Below are 18459 nucleotides of genomic sequence, written 5' to 3' on the forward strand. Positions count from 1 at the left end.
GTTCAGAACGTGCTGAGCTCAGCTTTAAACAAATTACTTCTCCATTTCTGGGAGTGAGGGTTAGAGGTGACAGCCATAGCTTGGCCGGAAAAAAAATGCCCTGACCCACTTTGAAAGTAGCAGAAAGCACAGAATTCCCCACATCCCCTTCCTCTGAACTGTTTGTGCTCCACAGAGCCTCAGTCAGCTCCCAGGGGGGCTGTCCTTTCCAGTTTCCAAATTCTATGATTCCAAACACTCTTTATCCCCACCGTTTGCAGTCTTTCCTGAGGGGGGTCTGGATGTCAAATCACTGCCTCTGTGGGCTGCTGTGGGGAGGGGAGTGGGTGCTGAGGTTTCCTTAGGCTCAGATCTGGTTTCGGCTGCAGCTTCCCGTGGCTCTGTGCCACGAGCTGAGCCACCAGCTGTGCTATATAAGCCGGGCGGTCCAGCTGGCCTGTGTGAAGAAGGCACAGGACCCTGGCTGAGGAGCTGAGCTCAGGACTCCGTAAGTAATTGCTCTTCCCATCCCCATCGTCATCTCTGAGCACTGGACCCGCTCCCCACCTTCACTCTCAGCCCCCTTTCTTTTTGCTGGAACTCAGGACCAGCTCAAGTAAGTTCTCCCCTGGTGTCAGACCACGCTTGAGCAAGCTCCTTTCTAGCTTGTTTGGAATTTGCGCACAGTGAGACGGAGCCTCCCTTTCTTATAGGAAAGTGAAATGTCCTACCTTTATCCATCCTTTTATCTCCTTGTTTCTTTCTTCCTTTTCCTCCATTCCCCAACCAAGCTGTCTCCTTCAGTTTGGTTCTGCTAGAAGCCTTGATAACCTTTGGAAGAATCTCTTGTTCTCTTCGTGATGTTCCCTGGAGCTGCTTTGTCCCCTGGTTTCGGTTACACATGGAGGCAGGAAAGACTTTAAGTCGGAGGATGTGGTTAGGAAAGCTCACAGAGCTGCCAGAAGGGAAATGCTTTTTCCACAAGTACCTGAGGCTGCCTTGGTCTCTACAGAGAGGAGGCTCAGATTCAAGCCTGACAAACATTTGGGCCCCTTTGTTCCCCTCTGTCAGACTTCTACCTGGTCTCAAAGCAAAACACCCAACTGTGCTGTGATTTTTAGGTAAATGCCCACTCGTCCCTCTGGGTCTCGGTTATCTGATTTGTAACTTGTGAAGGTGACACTAGAAGCTTATTGGATTTCTAAGGCCCCCACCGGGTCTCAATTTCTATGAAATAGGTTTCTAGAACCAAGGGTGTGGTTTGATTCTTCCTCATGGGTGGCTGTCACCCCTCCCTTCCCATCCGGCCTTTTCTTCCCCATCTGGAATCTGCACCCCACCCCCTACCCTCCCACCCCCCAGCTGTTTCTCCACCCTTTGAGTTGAGCTGGACTTTGGAGGTTGAAGCTAAGGATTTTTGAATCTCCCTCGGTCCCAATTTTCCAGGAACGAGATAAATTTGAGTCTGGCCAAATCCCTGGGGAAGAGATAAAAATGTCTTCATGGGAGGACAGTCTACATCTCCCTTTACAACAAGTCTAATTTAGAATCTGTTGAATAGTCTTTATTAAAAAAATAAATAAATAAAAGCCGACAAATCGAGAGTTCTCTTATTGGGACAGAAGGCATTCCTACATGGCTTGGCGGAACTCGGAACATTTGGGAAGCAAGTCTGCTTTCACGCTCAGTCCTCTCAGCTCCCTATTATCTCACCCTCATTTCTTGCCTTCCAGCTTGGCCTCCAGCGTGGGGCTTCCCAAACAAAATGAATGAAATTCGTTCCAGCTGCAACCTATGTACATCTGGAAATAAACTCGTTGAGGGGTCTGTTTCTGATTCATTTGCCTTCCACACTGATTGTCCACCCTCCCCAAGCTGTCCCAGTCAGTCCCTCCTGAGTGGTTGGGGGTAAAGGTCGAAAGAACAAGACCTTGCGTAGAAACTGTGTAGAGGCTACAGATTCAGCAGCCTCCTCATTTTGTGGGAAAGTGAGCACTGGGTCAGAAGCTGGGGTCAAGAAGCATATTGTGAAGACCTTGAAGCCCTGTGGGGACTGAAGGTGTGTGTGGTGAGAGGGGGCTGAGAACCTGAGCAGCGAGATTGGAGATGATAAATAATACACTGGAGTCTTGCAGGAAAGGGGCGAGGGAGGAGGCGGGGGAGCTGATAAATCATTCAGAACGGTTTTCCTTTGGAGACCAGCTCTGGTTCCTTTGCTGAATGCTATCGGCATTAGTGAAGAGAATAATCCTAAGTGATCCTCTTGCTTCCAAATGCTGGCATGTGGAGGGCTGTGAACTGAGAAGGAATGGAGTACTTTAAGGGAGAAATTGTATATGTGTGTCTGTCTGTCTGTCTGCGAGAGTACACACACTCATACCTGGGGGAGCAGGGATGGGGACTGCCTTATCTGCTGGGTTTGATATGGGTTAGGGGGGTTGGGGGTAGAACAGTGATCCTCAGACAAAATGAGGAAGGTGTCTCACTCCAAATGCAAGGTTTCCTTCTTCCCAATAAGAGAAGCTTTTCTCCCTTAAACCAAAAATACTCAGAGAATTAAGGAATCTAATAAAACCAACTTTCTTTACAGGTCACTGAATCTGGAAAGACTTGCGAGAAAGTTTTATTTAGAGGAAGGACTGGCCAAACCAGGGTCACCCTTTCTTAACTCCCCATCCTCCCCATCCAGGGGCCAGAGGGAGCTATGGCAGTAGTGAAGACCTGGGTGGTCTTCCTCCTGATCCTGGAGGTCACCTTCGCACTGGGTAAAGGCTAAGTATCCCCGATTTCCTCAATATCACGAGGAACAAAAATGTATTTTCTCTCCCTCTGCCAAACTCATTATTGAAGGAAATAAAGAAAAGAAAATGAAAGCCCTAATAACAAGTATGCACCATCAAGCAAGCAAACCAAAAACTGCATTGACCATGTCCAAAAGATGTATGTTGCGTTCTGTATCCTGAGTCCGTCTCCCTTCTGTCAGGGGGCGGATAGCGTGCTTCATCATCAGACCTCAGGAGTCCTGGCTGGGCATTATATGTCTCCCCTTGCAGTATCAAAGGCCAGTCCCAGGCATCTTCATGTCCACTCTCAGCCCTTCCCCTGTCAAGGAGTGGCAAAGGACTCGGATGTTTGGGGCTTGGCCCATTTTCCATTTTCACTTAAATTTGGATTCGGAGGCCTGTCAAGTAGTGACATGTGCCCACCTTTATGCAAAGAAGCCTGAGGAACTACCTGGCCCAGAGCCGATCCATCCTGGCCTCCGACATGAAGCTTTATCAGGCCATCGGGGCAGCTAGTGGCAAAGTGGAGAGTCAGAAGGGCTCGACATTACATTCGGCCTCGGCCAGTTGACTTTTACTAGCTGTATGACTGGCCCCCATGCCTTGCCTCCCTCCCCCCAAAAAGCTAGCTATCAACTAAAAATTTCTCTATACCCCAGCTGCTCCCAGTTCAGGGAAAGAAGCCCTTCTTGCCGGGCTCCTCGACTCTCCGAGTTTTGCTAGGGAGTCCAGGTTCCTATTCAGGTGGGTGACAGGAATAAATGCTTTTAAAGCCCCTTCCCATATTGCCATTCTCCCTGCAGCTTTCAGCACACAGGTGCTTGAACAAATGTTCTCTCAGCACCCCTTCCCCAACCCCCTCAGTTTCCTCCTTTTCCATCCTGACAGCTGGCAGCTTGAAAAGATGATTAAACATTTGGCAATCTGGGAGAAAATCAAATTAGTTTGATTAAAAAGAATTCCTATGCCTCAATTAAGCAAAAAAAAAATTCTAATTTGGGTTCTGAACATGAGAGTTAATTGGTTTTCAAAGCTGCTATTGCAGCGCTACTGAGGCTGCCTACTGTCTTTGCTGCTCCCACTTCCCCCTCCCTCACACACCCTTATTCTGAACCGGGAAGACGACCTGGCTTCTAATCCCAGCTCTATGATGTGTTTATCTGTGTGATTTGGGGCTAGTCCTTTGTCCCCCGCCTCAGCTTCCTCATCTGGGAAATAAGGAAGGAGAACTAGATAAGTCTCTAAAAGTCCGTTTCAGACTCTAAAATCCACTTCGGCCCTAAATCTTATGACTTTCTATGATTACAAACATATGACTTGGATTAGTGAAGGCAAGGGGAGATGGCCTTCAATAGCTAACACCCCCTTTGGAATTTAAGATGAGGCCCCTCTGAAAAAATAGGCCCTGATGGATGGGGGCAGGGCAGGGAAAAGGGGACTATTTTTAATTCTCAGTGTTTTGCCATTTATATGAAGCCAGGCTTTAAAAAAAAAAAAAAAAAAAAGCTTAAGCTGAAGGGTCATAGCCAGTTCAGGCCAAATATTGGGGATAATAATGCTGCTTGGAGACAGGTTCTCCAAACTCTTACTATTAGTGACTTTAATCCCTAGGACATTAATTGGGACATATGGAAAATAAGCTTTTTGATCCTTAGGGTCCTCTTATATAAAAAAGAGGATACTAATAACTTATTGTGAAGACCAAATGAGATATTTCTGTAAGGCACTTTGCAAAATTTAAATCTACATTATCATCAGTCATTATCTAAACGTTCCCTGAGGGAAGAAAGGGTGGTAGTGAAATAAGGGCTTTTAATGACCAGGAAATTCTAGTTTGAGCTTTGCTGCTGTCCCTTGCCGGTCATATGCTGGTAATATATGGCTCATCACTACTTGCTGGTTATAGAATCCTAGTTTTTCAGAGACCATCTCATGGACCTTTTTCCTCATTTTACTTCGAGGAAAGGGAATCTAACATGGTGAAATGATGAAACTTATTTAAAATGAAAATCTCTCTAGAAACTAGAACCCAGGAAGCCTCGATCAGTCACTAATACTTCAGTATGAATGAGTTTACTTAATTATTTTCTCCCATACAAGAGGGTAGCATGCAGATTTTAGGTGTTTGATGGAGGCTAGTGAAATAAGAGAAGGAGAGGGTACAGAGAGGAAAGGAGGTGCTACCCAAGACTTCTAACTTCATAGACTTCACGATTTTTGCATGTGGGGGTCTTAGAAGGACCTGCCTGACTCCTTACAATCACCCAGATGCCTAGTGCAAGGTCAGTTTCTCTTCCTACAGAAGTTACATCTTTGCCCCCCTCACCTCCGATCTAGTGTCCGCCGCAGGCCCCGGGATGAGGCAGACGATGCTTTCCCAGTCTGTTCGGAGAGTGCAGCCAGGGAAGAAGAACCTCAACAATTTGGCCAAGCCTGCTGACCCCAAAGATAGTAAGTCCCTGATATCTGTGGGTCCTCCACTTCTGGGAGAAGAGGGATAAAAGTGGGCGGACAGAGCAGAAGACTCTTTCACAAGCTACTAAGTTTGTAGTAGTAGCTGATAAGTAGAAAAGTAGAAAATCAGGAAAGCCAGGACATACCTGCACTGGAATTAATTAGTCCAGAGGGAATAATAAAGGCACCATGTATTACTCTATTTTTATACTTTTCAAAGTGCTTTCTCTACAAAATTAAATATATATATCTTTTTTTTCATGTTTTAATATTTTCTCCAGTTACATATGAAACATTTTTTTACATTTGTTTTTAAAACTTTGAGTTCCAAAGGTACTCTCCCTTCCTCTCCACAATTCCCATTGAGAAGACACATGTAGTTTCTATAAAAGTCACATTGCAAAAGAAAATATAGATTCCTTCCCCCAAAAAAATTTTTTAAAAAAAGTATGTTTCCGTCTGTATTCAGACACAGACATGCATTCAAATATATGCCATCCACATCCACAGACTGTATTTTAATTCTTTCTCTGGGTATGGATAGTATTTTTTATCTTAAGTCCTTCAGAGTAGTCTTAAATCATTGTGCTGCTGAGAATAGAAAAGTCATTCACAGCTGACATCCTATTACTTTGCTATTATTAAATACATGGTATATTTTATTTTGAGCTCATGGAAAACTTTCCAGGTTTTTCTGCTAACATCCTGCTCATCATTTTTTATAAAACAATAATATTCTATCATACTATACATACTATTATTTATTCAGTGATTCCCCTCAACTAGCAATTTTTTGCCTTCAGAAAAGAGCTGCTATAAATATTTTGCACATAGGGATTCTTTTCCTTTTTTTTTTTTTAATCTCTTTTGGGATTCATGCCTAATAAATGGTATTATTAGGTCAAAAGATATGCCCGATTTTAAAGCCCTAAAAAAAAGTATTTATGAGGCACTTCTGCCCAGCCCTGTAGCATATCCTATGGGGTAACAAAAAGTGGTATAAGTCATCTTCCCTGCCCTAATGAAGTCTAAAAAAAAAAAAAAATTAGGCAAAAGATCATGGAAGGCTTCAGGAAAGAGGTAGACTTTGAGTTGGGTTTTTTAAGAAATTGGGGAACAAAACGGGAGAGGAAGGAGACAAAAGCGCCCTAGATAGAAGGCACTGCATAAGCAAAGCTGTAGGGGCAGGACACTTCAGTGGTATTTAGGATATATAGAGTAAAAGTTAGGGCTAAAAAAATAAGTTTGAGATGACTCATGGAGTGGCGTGGACGCCAGGTTCAGGAGTTTGGATTATATTCATTTATTAGGGAACTGTTAAAAGTTTTTGTGCAGAGTGCTGACTCAATAAGAATCATGGTTTAGAAAGATTAATCTAGCAGTAAAAGCAGCCAGTCCTGCTACTTCCTTTTGTCAAGATTAGGTGATCTCCCAGATCAAGAAAGACATATTGTTAGGCCATGAGACCACCAAGTGGCTTTGATGGGCTCAGGATAATATTGTTTCATTTTCCTTCTCATGCCCACATCACCCCTCATATCCTCCCCACTGGCTCCATGATACCCACCTGTAACCTCACCTGTCTCTTGATTACTCAGGTCCTGGGGAGTGGACAACGTGGTTCAACATCGACCACCCTGGTGGACAGGGTGACTATGAGCGGCTGGATGCCATCCGCTTTTACTATGGGGATCGAGTATGCTCAAAGCCTCTATGGGTGGAGGCCCGGACCACTGACTGGATCCCTGCAGCTGGAACTGGCCAGAGGGTCCACAGCAGCCCTCACGAGGGCTTCTGGTGCATAAACAAGGAGCAGCTGCCAGGCAAGAACTGCTCCAACTATACTGTCAGATTCTTCTGTCCGCCAGGTGAGTAAGGGATATAGCTTCCTTTGTCCTCTCTCACACACACATTCCCATTATGAGACTGAGAAAAATCCTTTCCCTGAAACAATGGTAGCAAAAAATATGGGGTTCTGGACAGTTCAAGGGAACAGTAATGCCCCATGATCCTCCCTGATCTTCTCAGAATAACTCAGTGATAGCATTATCAATTGGAAGAGTCGATCATCCACAGGTAACCTGGCATTATAAAAACTTTGGGTCTGGATCTTGAATGCTAATTCCAGTTATTTGCTTCCTATTTGATCTTGGAAAAGTTACTGTGTCTCATTAGGTCTCAGTTTTCTTTTTGGTCAAATAACATCCTGGTCATCATATCTTATAAAACATTTAACATAAATTATATATATTATATAAAATTTATAAAACATTTATAAAACATAATCTCTAAAAACTTTTCCAGCGCTAAAGCCTATGATCCAAAAGCCTTGCTCTGGAGTACAGATTTGCCTTCATCTTGCCTTGAACATGTACCAAGAGAATGCTGGGGGTTGGAGAAGGCAGCTTGTGAATAACTGAGAATGGCTTCAACTTAGTAGGTCTCTAAAGCTTTTCAAAACCTTTGCCTGCTTGAACTCATAAATTGTACATTTTCAAGGCAAGCACTTACACTTCAGAAATCTACAAATGCTACAAATTGGGGCTTAGTTTATTATTCTGTTGACTGTCTAGATTTAAGAAAAGGATGAAGAAAAAAATGCAGATTAAATTTTAAAGTATGTCCTGCAGGATTTTTTTTCTTCTGGAAAGAAGTTTTGCTCTGCTGTCTCTCATTTACATATATACCATTCCCATAATGGAAGACCAGACTCAATCTCTCAGTTTTACAGATGGGGGGGGGGACCCAGTAACTGTTTGGTACCAAGGATCTAGTACCTTAACCTCTAGTTCATACGATCAACTTAACATTGCCCAGACTTGGTCATTTTGTATAACTTCTTCCCGGCTTGAGCCCTTGGTCAGTAAACCACCAAGGGACTTTGCTCCCAAAAAATCACAATATTTTGCAGTCACTGAGCAAGGAAGGTCACTTAAAGTGACAATTACAACACTGGTGGGCAGAGCCTAGACATAGTCCTACCTCCCCACCCTCAGCCCATTGCTGCTCCTCTTGAAGGTATTCCCCCTCTCTGGGAATTTTATGCCATTTTTTGTTTTAAAAATCCCTAATCCAGACTGCCCACAGCCTAATGCTAGGTTATGAAGAATAGATTGTTATGATCTTCATGTAGTCTTCTGGCAAAGGCCAGTGACCTTCACTCATCAAGACTTTGGTGGAATGGGGGAATAGATGGAATCTCAATTCCAAGCCATACTATAATTGATAATTATTCTGTATCCCATCTCTCTGGGCTGGGAGACCCAGTTAGGAAGCCCAGGGCTTGACAATCTCTGTGAAGATATTCAGGTTTTTTCTATATGGGCAAGAGAGAACAAATTGTTTTTTGGTTTGTCTTTTGGTTTTCTTTTTCTTTTTTTATTTGTTAAGTTTTGTCTATTATACTGATGAATTGATTTTATTTTTTTCAATTAAGAAAACTCAGTCTTCCCTCCCTCCTATCTTTTCCCCCCATTATTGAGGAAAATAACAAAAGCCTTAAGAAATATGAATAGTCAAGCAAAAATCATGCCTGCATTGCCCATGTCCCCCCAAAACATATGCTTCATTTCAATCTTAATCTATCATTACTCTGTACAGGGGTGGGTAGCATATATCATTGTCTAAACCCTGGAATCACTGTTAATCATTTAGTTGTTCAGATTTCTCAAGCCTTTCTAAATTCTCTTTATAATTCTGTTAATGTATGAACCATACTCTTAGTTCTGCACAGTTCACACAAGTCATATTATAATTTTCTGAGACTGTCCCTTTCATTATTTTTTATGGCCTTGACAATATTTTTTTACATTCACACATATTTGCTTATCCACTCCCAGGAGTTGGGTACTCCTTTAGTTCTCACTTCTTTGATCCTGCAAAAAAAAAAAAAAAGTTGCCTTAAATATTTTTTGTCCATTTGAGTCCTTTCCCCTTTTCTTTTATGCTTAGCAATAGTATGGCTAGATATTTAGATTAGGGATTTTAGGGGCATAGTTCCAAATTGCTTTTCACAATGGCTAGACCAATTCACAGCACCACCAATGATGCAGTAATGTGCCTGTTTTCCTAGCATATTATTTTTAAAAGTGATGTTGTGTTCAGCAAATAACCACTTACTCTTTGCAAATATAAAAATAGACTACAAGCTTAGATTTATGGATTCACAGAACCTCACTTTTGGAAGGAATCTCAGGGAAAGGAATCCAACTTGTATTTGGACCAGAATTTCTTCTACCACATCACGTACTCTGTTCAAGTCACTGCCTTCCAACTTTCAGCAAGACCTTTGGTCTTTTGTCTTCTTGCTAGTTGCTCTCATGGACTTGAATTCCCTTGGAGAACTATATTTCTTTGGGGGAAGTTGCTTGGTGAAAAGGGGCTGTCTGCCAATTGGGGGGTCTGTGGCAGATGTCTTTTGAAAAGCTATGGGGAGGACTTTGAACAGGTATCTTTGGAGATGAAAGAGGGAAATGGGACATAGGGAGACTGGACAAAAATCCCTACTGATTCTAGTCGGGCTGCCTTATAGGGTCTTTACGCCGAGAGACTGAGAGGATCTGGAGTCTTTGGTCCCAGTGGAGTGAGTGCTCAGCCGCCTGTGGTCACACTGGTGTCCAAACACGAACTCGGAGTTGCATGGTAGAGATGCCACAGCTCTGCACTGAAGCCACAGAGGAAGGCCGGCTCTGTGTGAGCCAGGCCTGTCCAGGTACCAGATCATACTCTATTCCTTCTTCTCCAGAGAAAGGGAAGGCAACATGATTGCTTCTTTAAGAGTTTTCTTTGTCATCCCTTTTCCTCCCCCTTTCCTAGTGCCTTCCTTTTGTAATTTCCTTCCCTATATAGAATGTACATAGTTTGCTTGCATGTTGTACTCACCACTAGAATATAACCTTCTTGAGGACAGAATTTGTATTTTTTGTCTTTCTTTGTATCCCTATCACCCTAGAACATAGTAGGAGTCTAATACATTCCAGCTGACTGTCTAACATAAATATTCTAATCTGATGTTATAATTTAGTGGACAAATCACTAGCCTTACTGTCAGGAAGACCCAAATTCAAATTCTACCTCATGCACTTACTAAGTGCATAACATCTGGACAAGTTGCCCAATCCCCCTGCCTGTTTTCCTGTTGTTGCCTCATGGCACTGTTGTAACAAATGTAAAGATTTTTACATACTCTAATGTGTTATATAAATGATAGTTACTATGAATAAATGAATAGCAGCTATATTGAGCCTTTACTATGTACCATCTCATCAGGGCTGGCTTGCCTGATCTGTGGGTTATAGCTATTTGGTAGCTGGACCCTTCTCCTCCGGAGTTTCTTCCCTGGATGGTGGCTATATGGGCTATTCCTATTAGCGAACTTGCCTGTCAGTCATTTTTAATCTGAGTACCCATTATGTACAAAAAAATATATACACAAAACAAAGTATATACACACACACACACACATATATATGTATATATATAAGTAGGAAATAATTAATCATAGAAAAGCATTGGAATTAAGAGAGGTGGGATTTTAGTTGGAAGTTAGTAAAGGGAACATTCCTGGTAGAGTGAATGCATCAATCAGAGGCAGACAGCATCTTGTTCATGGTGCAGCAAGAGGTGTCACTGAATCTAGGAGAAAGGTATAAGAAGACTGCAAAAGTAGAAGGGGACTAGGTTTTGAAGGACTTTGAATACCAAAAAAAAAAAAAAATGCATTTTATTTGCTGGCTCTGGCGACAATAGAAAGTTACCTGAGTCTAAGTGGGGTGGGCTGCTGTGACATTTTGTCTGACTTTTAGGAAAATCCCTTCAGGATTTTGGGGAGACTTGAGGCAGTAAAATTCACCAACAGACTTTTGCAGTAATCCAGTCCTGAGGTGATGCAGACTATCAGCCCACGGTCACCAGGTTTTCTCTTCTTCCAGCTTGTGACATGTCATGCACTATGGGCCAGGTGAATGCTGATTGTGATGCCTGCATGTGTGAGGATTTCGTACTGCACGGGGCTATTTCTCTTCCTGGTGGTGGCCCCGCCACAGGAGCCACTGTCCATTTGCTGACCAAGACTGTTAAGCCACTGACCCAGACTGACAGCAATGGGAGCTTCCGAATCCCTGGCTTGTGCCCTGATGGCAAAACTGTTCTGAAAATCACCAAAGCTAAGTTTGCACCCATTCTCCTGACAATGCCCAAGACCAACAAGAAGATGGCCACTGTTAGTGCTGAGTTTGCAAGAGCAGGTACCCATCTGATCCCTCTTGGAAAGGAGATAGTCTAAAATAAGAGTTCTCAACTTAGGATCCGTGAAATTGTTTTTAAAAATATGTTTTTGATGCTATACTTCAACATAATTGAAACATGATTCTGAAGTTGAGAGGTCTTCTAAGCCTCATCAGATTGTTCTAAAAAATGGTAGTCATCTTAGTTTCTTTAAAGTCCAAAGTAATGATGTAAGGAGCTCATAGAGGCTGTTGATCCCTGCCCAAGATGGTTATCCAGTCTGACTGGGACTCTTACAAGGTTCTCTAGCACCTCTAGTACAAGAGTTTTTAACCTACGGCCCATCAACTTGGTTTAAAATATCTTTTGATAACTGTTTCACAAGAGTTGTTTTCCTTTGTAATCATGTATCTTATTTTGTATATTTAAAAGTATTCACTGACTGCCAAAGGGGCCCAGAACACAAATACAAAAATGAACAAGAGCCTCTGCTTTTGTAACAAGTAGGAGGATGAAGGACCTGGGTCAGGAGGAAATTGTAGCAAATATGGGTTCTGTTTCAGGTAGGGGATTAATGAGGTAAGGAGAAGGTGAGAGTGGAGCTATAGGATGTAGGCCTTGGGCGGAGAAGCTCCAGGTAACCCAGGCCCAGTCTAGGAGAGCTTCATGGATTACTCTATAACTTGTGTTTGGCTGAGTGTGAATCAAAGCAAAAACATTCATTTTACAACTATAAAGGTTAATTTCCCCTCTCAGAACTCCCTTACATTGTGAAGAATCCAGAGACTAAGGCAAGGAAAACTGGACAGAGTGTGTCTTTCTGCTGTAAAGCCACAGGGAAGCCCAGCCCAGAGAAGTATTTCTGGTAAGAAGTAACACTTAATTCTGCAGCCCCAGCCTCCAGCTGCCCCTTATGCTCTTCCTCAGGGAAACCAGCATCTCCCTTGAGCCATTCAAGAATAGTCTTTAAATGACTTGTAGTGACCTGGGGAATTTATTTTTTGCCCTTCTTCCAGGGCTGTCTATTTAATAATTGTTCCCTTTGCCCTTCCAGTATTTCCAGGGGCATGGTGGCTGCCATGTGGTCGAGCAGATGGCTCCTGGAAAGGTGGATGGGTTGGGAAAGGAGGACCAGACTAGTTCAGTGTCTTTCACCCACTGTAGGTACCACAACACCACCCTGCTGGACCCTTCATTATACAAGTACGAGAGCAACCTGATATTGAAAAATCTGCAGAAGGAGCAAGCTGGGGAATATTTCTGCAAGGCCCAAAGTGATGCAGGAGTTGTGAAGTCACAGATTGCTCGGCTGACTATTATAGGTAAGTCTAAGGACGGTCCTCAACTTCCTGAGCATACTCATAGAAATGGATCTGCATTTACATTTTATTTTTCTAGATTACATGCATGTAAAAATATTTTTTAACCTTTGTTTTAAAAAATTTTAAGTTCCAAATTCTTTCTCTTTCTTCCTCTTCCCCTTAACAAAAGCAAGCAATTTGATGTAGATTATATAAGTGAAGTCATCTGAATACATTTTACATCCAGCTTTGATGTCTAAGATGATGTTCTGGTTTTCTTCACAGTGAAATGTCAAGTTGAGAGGACAAATATGCTTCATTATACTCATAGGAGGGGAGGCCTGTTAGTGGGTGGGGGAAAGGAGCCAGATGAGACTCAGTAGGACAAATGTCAGCTAATACACCTAGAGGGAAATAGAACATGCCATGTCTTAAAAAGATAGTCTCTATACAATCAATCTTGACCCTGCAGGGGTCAACCCATTCACTAAGTCATGAACACCAGAACTCGGCAAAGCTTATTAAGTCCCCAAAGAAGTGCTTTTAAGACAATAACAGGAGGTTCAAGAAGGGTATAAAGGAGTCAGAGATGATAGATCATAATGACATTATTATTAGGAGCAGTCTTGTAATTTTATTGGTGGTGTGAGTTCCCAGTGAGGAATTTCTTCTGTCAGTGCTGCTGGACACCTTTCCCTATAAATCGTCTTAGAGAGTTCCCTATTGCACTGCGAGATTAAGTAATGGCCCTGGGTCTCTGAGCCAACATGTGCCAGGGATGGGGAACATGGATCCAGGTTTTCGTGACTCTGAAGCTAGACCCCACTCTACTATACTAGTCTGCTTCTCAATGAATTAGGGAATTAAAACATATATATATAGCAGGATCACATATTTGTAAAGTGCTCAATCTGCAAAATGGTTTTCTACATACTTTAGCTTACAACAAAGACAGGAAGTGAGCTTGGTGATTAATATTACTTGAATTTTTGTTGTTGGGAAAACTGAGGCTGAGGTTAAGTGACTCGTTCAGGTAATATATACAGGTAATGGGAAGCAGAGCTGAGTCTTCAGTCCAGGTCTAATAATGTTATTCAGTACTTCCTCAACTACATAGAAGTTGGGGGTGTGTCCCTTGACCCCTTGAAGTTGACAAAATGAAGGGCAACATATGCTTTCATAATGCATTATTCAGTGCCACTATAAGAGACAGAGAGTGGAGAGGGGCCGGAACACTGGTTATAACCCAGTGTAGTAGTTTTTATATTAATAGAGTAAATATTACCAATAGTAGCACATTTGGGGATAAAGGTCAGGAATATAGACTAATATAATATAAATATATACAGACTTATACATATGTACACAGAGAGAAATACAATGAATATAATACAAATTCAAAGGATATTGTGTAGGGATTATTTCTAGCAAAGAACTCAGGGCCCATTCTCCCAGAACAAAGGCTTTGATATTAAAACAAAGAATAGTAAATCATAAATTTGTTGCTAACTTGGGTTTTTTTTTGGGGGGGGGGGAATGTGGTTCCTTCCACTGTCCTGGCTTTTAGCAGTTTGGAGGAAAACATTTATTTATCAAATAAGCCTGAGGTCTCTGAAGGAGTCAATGTTGTCTCCAAATCAGGAAGTACCTTCTCCTCTTCTGTGTGTCTGAAGGACAGAGAGGAACGAGGAGCCACTCCTCATCTAAGACTGCCGAGTCCTCCCTGCCATGGGGAATGTAAAAAAAAGAATAAGCTCCCCAAAGCAGAGAACCCCCCTGTTGTCAGATCAGCAAGGAGGGGACTCCAGGGTTCCGGTCATTGTCAGTCCCTTTACACCCTGGAAAGTGAGAAACAATACAATCTGTCCCTCTCCCTAAGCTTTCGTGTCCTTGGGGGTGAGCTTTAAATAGGGATCGCTTTATCAAGCTCTCCATTGTCAAGTTCCTAAAAAGCTGATAATTGATGTGTTTTTTTCCTTTCAGTTCCCAAGACTCTCTGATGATGTCTGTCTAATCCGGATAAATTAAGGCTGTCTATAGTACTTTGTTACTTAAGTCTTAGTCCTTTTGTCTACAGATCTCAAAGGGAGGCTTTCCCGAGACACAGTTGAGCCACCTTCCCCTTAGATCTGGAGAAGATGGGTTCTGTCTGTGGAGGAGGAGGAGTCCTGGGGCCCCAGCTAGCCTTTAGTCTGAGCACCGTCCCTGTCCCGGGTGCTGGGATATAGGAAATGGAAGTATCCATAAATATGAAATAACCTTTTATGGAATTTACATCACTTGCTTTAACAGCGCCAAATGAGCCTTCTTGCAACCCAAGCCCCGAGAGTTACTTCATCCAGCTGCCTCACGATTGTTTCCAGAACGCCACAAACTCCTTCTACTATGATGTGGGAAGGTGCCCGACCAAGACCTGCGCCGGGCAGCACGACAACGGGCTCAGATGCAAGGACGCCACCGAAAGCTGCTGTGGAATCTCCAAGATGGAGGAGCGGGAGATCCGCTGTGCTGGGTACACGCTCCCGACCAAGGTGGCCACGGAATGCCGCTGCCAGAAGTGCGCGGAGACCAGGAGCATAGTGAGGGGCCGCGCCAGCGCGGCCGACAACGGGGAGCCCATGAGGTTTGGTCACGTTTACATGGGGAACCAGAGGATTAGCATGACGGGCTACAAGGGGACCTTCACGCTGCACGTGCCCCAGGACACCGAGAGGCTGGTGCTCACCTTTGTGGACCGGCTGCAGAAGTTTGTGAACACCACCAAGGTGCTTCCGTTCAACAAGAAGGGCAGCGCCGTGTTCCACGAGGTTAGGATGCTCAGGAAGAGCGCGCCAGTCACCCTGGAGTCCACAGAGACCAACGTGATCCCCCTGGGGGACGTGGATGGAGAAGACCCCGTGGCGGAGCTGGAAATCCCTTCCGACAGCTTCTACAGGCAGAACGGGGACCTCTACAGGGGCAAAGTCAAGGCCAGCGTGACTTTCCTGGACCCCCGGAACATTTCCACGGCCACGGCCACGCAAAGCGACTTGAACTTCATCAACAGCGAGGGAGACACGTTCCCGCTGCGGACGTACGGCATGTTCTCCGTAGACTTCACGGACGAAGCCGCCTCCGAGTCGCTTAACGCGGGCAGGGTGAAGGTGCACCTTGACGCGGCTCAGGTGCAGATGCCCGAGCACGTGCCTGCGATGAGACTGTGGTCCCTGAACCCTGACACGGGGCTGTGGGAGGAGGAGGGGGACTTCACGTTTGAGAACAAGAGGAGAAGCAAGAGGGAGGAAAGAACCTTCCTGGTGGGAAACATGGAGATCCGCGAGCGGAGGCTCTTCAACCTGGACGTTCCCGAGAGCAGGCGCTGCTACATCAAGGTGAGGGCCTACCGGAGCGAGAGGTTCCTCCCCAGCGAGCAGGTGCAAGGGGTGGTGGTCTCCGCGATTAACCTGGAGCCCCAAAGCGGCTTCTCGTCCAACCCCAGAGCCTGGGGCCGCTTCGACAGCGTCATCACGGGCCCCAACGGCGCCTGCCTGCCCGCCTTCTGCGACGACCGCTCCCCCGACGCCTACTCCGCCTACGTGCTGGCCAGCCTGGGGGGAGAGGAGCTGGAAGCTGTGGAGTCTTCGCCCAAATTCAACCCCAACGCCATCGGGGTCCCCCAGCCCTACCTCAGCAAGCTCAAGTACCGGAGGAGCGATCACGAGGATCCCAGGGTCAAGAAAACGGCCTTCCAGATCAGCATGGCCAAGCCGCGGCCCAACGCAGCCGAGGAGGGCAACGGGCCCATCTACGCCTTTGAGAACCTCCGCGAGTGTGAGGAGGCCCCGTACGGCGCCCCCCACTTCAGGTTCTACAGGGTCGAGGGGGACAGATACGACTACAACACGGTGCCCTTCAACGAAGACGACCCCATGAGCTGGACGGAGGACTACCTGGCGTGGTGGCCCAAGCCCATGGAGTTCCGGGCATGCTACATCAAAGTTAGGATCGTGGGGCCCGTGGAAGTGAACGTGAGGTCCCGGAACGCGGGGGGCACGCATCGGCAGACGGTGGGGAAGCTCTACGGCATACGGGACGTGAGGAGCACCCGCGACAGAGACCAGCCCAACGTCTCCTCTGCCTGCCTGGAATTCAAATGCAGCGGGATGCTGTATGACCAGGACCGGGTGGATCGCACCCTGGTCAAGATAATCCCGCAGGGCAGCTGTCACCGGGCCAGCGTGAACAGCATGCTGCACGAATACCTGGTCAACCACCTCCCCTTAGCGGTGAACAACGACACCAGTGAGTACACCATGCTGGCCCCGCTGGACCCCCTTGGGCACAACTACGGCATCTACACCGTCACCGACCAGGACCCTCGGACGGCTAAGGAGATAGCCCTCGGCAGGTGCTTTGACGGCACGTCCGATGGTTCCTCCCGAGTCATGAAGAGCAACGTGGGGGTCGCTCTCACATTTAACTGCGCAGAAAGGCAGGTGGGGCGTCAGAGCGCCTTTCAGTACCTTCAAAGCCCCCCAGCTCGGGCCACCGCAGGCTCCCTCAGGGGAAGAGGGGTTGGGAGGAGGCAGGAGAGGGAGAGTCAGCCTGGACAGCGGCGGCGAGGGGGGCCAGTCTCGCTGAGATTTCCGGCAAGGGCTCAACAACAACAACCACTCACCAACTAGATCCTAGGGGTCTCCTTTACCGCGGAATGTCTCATGGACACATAGCACAAACTGCTACCAAGTTAATTTAAGTATATGCATCCTGGTACGATTTGCTGTGTGTTCCAGATGTTGTTGCTGTCTTTGTCCCATGCTAGCTGCAATTTATTCAGAAAGGCTATTTCAAGTAAAGCCCCCTCTAAACACACACACACACACACACACACACACACACACACACACACACACACACACACCTCTCTGATAAAACCCCGGGGCTAGAAAGAACGTGGAGCTCCTTTTCTCAAGTGTGATTGCCGTGAATCTCCAAAGGTCCAGCCATCTCTAAGATGACAGATTTAAGGACAGACATAAGATAAATGATTGTGCCCTTGATCAGTGAGCCTGGAGTGAATCAAGCAAAATTCATACCAACGTTAACAAGACAGAAGAATAAACCACAAGATTTTGTACTTGAAGTGTAAATAACTTATTTATTTCTTTGCTAGATTTAGGGTGATTTGCATGAATTCTAGGCTGAGCTAGTGAGTCGTGCATTATAATCACAGGTCCCTTACTGCAGCTGTGGAAGATGACTATCTTGATTCCATAAATGCAGCTTTGCAAAAAGGAATAATATGTTCTACTCTGCTTCTATTCAAGCTAAAATGCCAGTGTAGTTGAGGGCAGATTTAAATAAAGAGGTATTTTTCACTTTGACTTGGCTCCCTCTCTTCTGTGTTTTGGCCATAAAAGCATTCACACGAAGGACTACGTAAGCCAGATGGCCAACGAGGAATGATTGATTCCATTCCAGAGAATGTAAAGTTCAGAGTGGACTGAGAGGCCTGTGCTCTTACAGGGTTCAATTGGAAGAATATCCCTTCCTCTGTAACAAGGTACAAAGTACAACCACCAGAGTTCTTGTGGACCACATTTTCCATTAGCAAGGATAAGCTGAGATCTGTGGGTCATTGAGCATATTCTAGGTCCTTCAAGTAATGTGAAGAACAAGAACTGAATATGTTTCCCCATTATTAAGGAACTTATACAATGGCTTGGCCTGGGACCTGT

The 18459-nt window shown here is 45.0% G+C and overlaps 1 protein-coding gene across 1 annotated transcript; it reads left to right on the forward strand.

The window, feature by feature from the left end:
• Positions 1–413: 413 nt before the first annotated feature.
• CILP (cartilage intermediate layer protein) lies at positions 414–18105 on the forward strand. Its single transcript, XM_074294817.1, has 9 exons — positions 414–487; positions 2570–2744; positions 5100–5213; positions 6815–7084; positions 9748–9927; positions 11147–11461; positions 12198–12306; positions 12606–12763; positions 15035–18105. The coding sequence occupies exons 2-9, from the start codon at positions 2684–2686 to the stop codon at positions 17404–17406; spliced, it is 3579 nt and encodes a 1192-aa protein (XP_074150918.1). The 5' UTR covers positions 414–487; positions 2570–2683; the 3' UTR covers positions 17407–18105.
• Positions 18106–18459: the final 354 nt, after the last annotated feature.

This window comes from Sminthopsis crassicaudata, chromosome 2, assembly GCF_048593235.1.
Source record: "Sminthopsis crassicaudata isolate SCR6 chromosome 2, ASM4859323v1, whole genome shotgun sequence".
Classification (NCBI taxonomy): domain Eukaryota; kingdom Metazoa; phylum Chordata; class Mammalia; order Dasyuromorphia; family Dasyuridae; genus Sminthopsis; species Sminthopsis crassicaudata.

Bases quoted from the DNA above. Each gene is read 5' to 3' on its own strand.
- CILP (XM_074294817.1), top strand. From the start codon at position 2,684: ATGGCAGTAGTGAAGACCTGGGTGGTCTTCCTCCTGATCCTGGAGGTC. The intron at 5,214-6,814 runs GTAAGTCCCTGA...TTGATTACTCAG, and splicing joins GCCTGCTGACCCCAAAGATA to GTCCTGGGGAGTGGACAACG. The intron at 9,928-11,146 runs GTACCAGATCAT...CTCTTCTTCCAG, and splicing joins TGTGAGCCAGGCCTGTCCAG to CTTGTGACATGTCATGCACT.